The sequence below is a fragment of the Leucoraja erinacea genome, chromosome 6 (assembly GCF_028641065.1).
Source record: "Leucoraja erinacea ecotype New England chromosome 6, Leri_hhj_1, whole genome shotgun sequence".
Taxonomy (NCBI): domain Eukaryota; kingdom Metazoa; phylum Chordata; class Chondrichthyes; order Rajiformes; family Rajidae; genus Leucoraja; species Leucoraja erinaceus.
In genome coordinates, this window is record NC_073382.1 from 63,555,597 (window position 1) to 63,561,449 (window position 5,853).

The 5,853-nt window shown below is 36.7% G+C and overlaps 1 protein-coding gene across 14 annotated transcripts in view; it reads right to left on the reverse strand.

The window, feature by feature from the left end:
- Positions 1 to 3,928: 3,928 nt before the first annotated feature.
- picalma (phosphatidylinositol binding clathrin assembly protein a) overlaps positions 3,929 to 5,853 on the reverse strand; it is a 123,295-nt gene continuing 121,370 nt past the window's right edge. For all 14 annotated transcript variants that reach the window (XM_055637231.1, XM_055637229.1, XM_055637227.1 and 11 more), the window contains one exon: positions 3,929 to 5,391. Coding sequence is in view for 1 of the 14 variants with exons in the window: in XM_055637225.1 (XP_055493200.1) it covers positions 5,377 to 5,391 (15 nt within the window). In the remaining 13 variants the exon portion in view is untranslated. The remainder of the gene's footprint in view (positions 5,392 to 5,853) is intronic.

The following is a 5,853-nucleotide window of genomic DNA, read 5'->3' on the forward strand; positions in this document are numbered from 1 at the left end:
TTTTGACTTTTATTTCAGAGATACAGCATGGAAACAGACCCTTCAGTCCATCGAGTCTGCACCGATCAGTGATCCCCACACATTAATACTATCTTACACACACTAGGGATCATTTTCACTTACACCAAGCCAATGAACCTACAAACCTGTATGTCTTTGAAAACCAAAGATCTCGGAAAAAACCCATGCGGTCACAGGGAGAACATACAAACTCTGTTCAGACAGCACCCATAGTCGGGATCAAACCTGGATCTCTGGCGCTGCATGCGTTGTAAGGCAGCAACTCTACTACTGCGCCGCCGTGTCGACCTAGTAAAACATAAAATGTTTGGGAAAGCAAAATAAAATCTTAACTATTTAGTTTAAAGATATAGCATGGAAACAGACTCTTCAGTCGGAGTCCATGCCAACCCCGATCAGCCATTCACATTAGTTATATGGTACACAAAAATGCTGGAGAAACTCAGCGGGTGCAGCAGCATCTATGGAGCGAAGGAAATAGGTGACGTTTCGGGCCGAAACCCTTCTTCAGACTGGAGAAGGGTTTCGGCCCAAAACGTCACCTATTTCCTTCGCTCCATAGATGCTGCTGCACCCGCTGAGTTTCTCCAGCATTTTTGTGTACCTTCGATCTTCCAGCATCTGCAGTTCCTTCTTGAACACATTAGTTATATGTTGTTCCATTTTCTCATACACTCCCTGCAACCATGGGACAATTTTTACCCCCCTCCCCACCACAGAGACCAATTAACCTACAAATGTTTTGAGATATGGGAGGAAACACGAAGAACATACAAACTCAATATTGACAGCACCTGAGGTCAGATTCTAAACCCGGGTCTCTGGCACTGAGGCAACAGCTCTACCAACTGAACCACAGTTCTTTTACCCCCTTGCACTGTGAGCGTCTGCAATGCTTCGAGATAGATTGCAAATTAACTTACCACTCATACCTCTTGGCCAGGGAACAGTGGAGAAGTTTAACAATGTATGCATGCAAAAGTAAAAAATTATGGTAAAATCTGATCACTGATGTACATAGCTGTAAAAACAAACAGCAATAAACCCATATCATCAAATTGTATTTTAAGCAAACAAAGTACTGAAGTAACTCAGCTGATCTCTTTCCCTTTCAACCCCATTCTTTTGCCTTCTCCTCATAACCTTTGGCACCCTGATCAATCAAGAATCTGGATCCGCTTTAAAAATTAGGATAATTGAGTATATCGAGTCTAGAAAGCTACAACATGCCCAGACAGCAGACAATGAGCTGTTAGGATAATTGAGTCACAGAGCCATACAGCATGGAAATAGGTCCTTCAACCCAATGTGACCATACCAACCAAGATTGCATTCTGGCCCAAACCCATTTGTCATGTTAAATCAAATACACAAGACTATAGAACTAGAGATCCAGAAACTCTTGATGAATGTTTGAATAAGCATCTTAGTACAGATAAATTAATATCTCATATAATTAATATCCTATTAGATAGTGAGGTACAACGGAATTATATAGGTAAAAATGGGGAAATGAACTAGGCCAATCAATAATGAAAGATATTTGGGACGAAAGTTTACAACATATGCATCAATGCTCGTTAAATGCCAGACGCTCTTTAATACAATTTAAAGTATTACACAGACTACATTACTTTAAAACAAAACTAAATAGAATCTCCCCACAAATCTGTCCTATATGTGATAAATGTCAGCATTTAGAGGCTTACTTAACTCATACATTCGTAAACTGTATAAAAATCAAAAATTTCTGGACGGATATTTTTAGAATAATTTCTGAAGTTGTCTGGTTGTCAACACCCAATTGGATCCTGACAATACTAATAATAGTAGGAATATCAGAACAAAGCTTAACACTTACAACAAGCCAAATAAACTTTCTCGACTATAGTATAATAACTGGGAAAAAATTAATATTAAAATTTTGGAAAGGTCCTATAACCCCCACAATTAAAATGTGGATTATGGAAATGTCAGAGACCTTACATTTGGAAAGAACTAGATTTGTCTTAATGGACAAACAAGAACTTTTTGTCAGAACATGGTCTCCATTTATTGACTATTTAAAGAGGTAGATTGGTTCAGCACGGGAACTTGACTGAAGCTCGAACTCAGGATTAGATGAAAAGTTATAATTTATAATTTACGAACCTATCTCCAATGTTGTATTATTAGTAAATTATTCCATTCTTGTTTATCATGTTTTTTTTTTCTTTCTTATTCTCTATCTATATTTAAAGAAACTAGAAGCAGAGTCGATATACAACTGATATTAGCAATATATGACTGAATGATATACATGAAATTTTTTTATTACATGTACTTGCTTCTAATAAAAATATTAATTAAAAAAAACCCATTTGTCTTCATTTTGCCCACAGCCCTCTAATTCTTTACTATCCATATTAACATCCAAATGTCCTCAAGATTGCACTAGGCCTCATTGAAACATCACAGGATGGGACAGAGAATTAATGTGAGAGGCAACTGGAAGCTCAGAATTGTTCCTACAGGTTGAATGCAGGTGTTCTACTAACTGATCTCCCATTCTGTGTTTCTCCACTATACATTGGACCCAATTGTGAACATCAAATGCAGTACACCAGATTGAAATTGCAAGTGAACCACTGCCTTACCTGTAAATATGTTTGGGGCTCCTGGATCGTGGGAAAAGGACAAATGGTTAGTCACTTGCAGATGCAAGGGATAATGCTGTAAAAAAGGGGGCTCTTTACATTTATTGTCACATGTATCGAGGTACCGTGAACAGCTTTGGCCCGCATGCTATCCAAAAAGATTGGCTATACCACCTATTACAATCAAATCAAACTCAAGTAAAATAGATAGGGAAAAGGGGAAGATAGAGTGCAGATTAAAGCTCTCAGCTATAGGAAAAGAGGATCATGATGACATAAAGAGAACAGCCCTTACAAAGTGCTGGTAGAGGGGAGGATGTATCCAGTGGTGGAATCTCTTTGAAGCTGGTGGAAATTTCGAAGAGGCTGGTGAGATGGAAGGCAGAGAACTCAAGGAACTCCATCTTTCTCTGTTCTGGAGAGGGAATGTTTGCAGATGAAAGGCAAATGCCAGAGGGAGTAGTTGGGGCGGGTACTATAAGAGCATTTAAATGACACTTGGGCAGGAAATGTTTAAAGAGTTATGGGGTAAATGCAGGCAAATGGGGTTAGCTTTAGATGGAGCATCATAAACCTGTATATAGGTTAACAAGTTTATTTTCTCTCCTTCCCAATTCTGACAAGGCATTCAAACAGAAATGTTAACAGTTTCTCCTTCCAGAGATGCAGCCTGACATGCTTAGTATTTTTTTAGATTTACACTATCTGCAGTGTTTTTATATATTTAGAGCTTGTAATTAGTGATATGAAATGGCAGAGAGAGAACTCAGTTTCTTATCCCATGAGAGGAGCATGGGCCAAACATGATAATATTTTTGCTATTGTGCAAGATCACATCTGATCTGGGATGCACATTTGCTTCATTGTGTTGATTTTTATCTGACAGGTGTGTGTGCGTGCGTGTGTTTTTATGCATGTGGTTTATTTTTAAATCTTCGTCAAAACGCTAAATGGTAGTGCTCACATTTTTCCACATTCTTACTCACATTTTTCCCGTCCATAATCAGGTTCCCTTCAGATTCAGGATCCCCCCCCATAATCAGGTTCCCTTCAGTAATCTGACCAAGGCTTTGAAAAAGCTGGTTCACATCTTTCTCCTCTAATCATTGGATTACATGGAAATTATTGATATCTGTGACTATCATTGATAAATCCTGCATGGCCTCTATTATTCGGTTGAAAAAGAAAACCTCTTTAGACCTTAGCAAATAAGCACAAATCCAAATTTCTGAACACACTGCCTTTCTAATGTCAAGAATTGAGAAGACATAACAGCTTAATTATTTTATTAAATAATGCAGAGTTATATCCATGCACAGGATCTTTTGTAATCAAGATGATGTAACTTGGACCTAGCTGGTAACAAAATTTCGGTGAAAGCTGCTCTTTATTTGAAAATCCACCAATTTTCTCCTACATACATTTTTCTTTTAAACAAAATATATTCTGCAAAGACAATGCAGCAAAATTTTGCTAAGTTCATGTACTGAATTGCCTTAAGCTCAAACTATCCTTCACACCACTGATGAGGACAGAGATTATGTTATATACAATGAAGCACCGATCAACAGTGCTTTACTGTGTTACTTTTCAACTTGATTTACTTTTGTTTTAAAAATCTACGCAGATACTATTCCCTCATATCCAACTATGTGTAAACAAATCTTCTTAGAACCAATGAAGATACCGTGTGTGAACATTTAAACATTTTTTTCTCGTGTTCTGAGATCTCCAAGTGATTTGGAGTCCAATGGAGGTAGAGGATCTTTATGAACTGAAGGCAATTCCTTACATCCTAGGAAAGGCAGCATCAAACTTGAATGTAAAATAATGATACACTGAGCATGGAGCAATAAAAACGGCCTTCCCATTTACGCTAATGTCAAAATACAAATGCCGTGCTTTGCATGTCAATAACTGTTCCCTCGCAAACTCATAGGCACAGAATTAACTACATTGATTAATACATTATTCATTCTAAATCCCATATAAACGCAAGATTTTGGTTCTGCCTACAAATAATTGTACTAGGAATAAGTAAACTGATTTGTAGAATAATTAGTGCTTCACCTTTCAATTAACTGCATTTTTCATTCACTCATGTTTTCATCCGATTGATGAATCATGCACATCTATATTAATCCTCACAGGAAGCATCTGATGCAATATTGTTACTTAATCGGACAGTCATAAATAAATATAGTACACAAGGAATGTCTACTGTAAAACTTGAATAAAGTGAAAAATAATGAATTAATAATTATAGCATGATTGTGAAAAAAATTGTTGGAGAACAGAAGTTTACATAATTGACTGCTGCTTTTCAAAGAATACCTCACCAATTCCTGAATTTACAGTCCAGCAGTTTCATATAATCGTAGATGCTACTTCTTCAAGCCACCATTTCTAAATTAAGAGGTTACTCAAAATGGGAACAAAATGTTGTTTTACTGCAGAGCATAATTGGTTGCACCAATTAAAATCCTGCTTGAATCAGTCATCACTCCATCAAAAGCCTTTCTCTCTTCTGCTGAAGTTTGTCCATCAACATTTTGCTTTCCAATAAATGTTCCATCTTGAACATTCTGCCATCTTGTTTTACATCCATACTGTAGGTCATCCTTGTGGAAGATAGTTTCACAACAGCGAGTATTTTGCATGAAGAATAAAAATTTGCTGCTTAGCACTCATCTTCTCAGAATCTATCCATTTGATACCACTACATAAATTGCATCTGAAAACAAAAGAAAATTGAAAACAAATCATTACTTATAGGTGTGAATACATGGGGAAACTGTCTCTTGCTGTTTTGAAAATGTATTTTATTGTTTACTTAAAAAGCGAAGTACAGCATCCCAGAAGTGCAACGAGCAAAATCTTTTTTTCCCCCATATAATTCAGTTGACCAGTCCACAATTGACCAGTCCACAATTATCCAGTCCATAATTGACCAGTGTGGACTGGAATCCTTTGACATTTTGAAACATGGGAATGGAAAAAAAAGCCACAATAGATCCATCGTAAGAATAAGCAAGATCATGAAATAGTCATAAAAAAACATTTTGACCAGCATTACATATTTCTGTATGATTGATTGTCCAAGATTCCAATGATAAACTCTATCAATGGAATAATAGTGACACTATTATTAGACAGTGTGTAAACTATGTTTGCATTATTTAATGAAGTACATTTG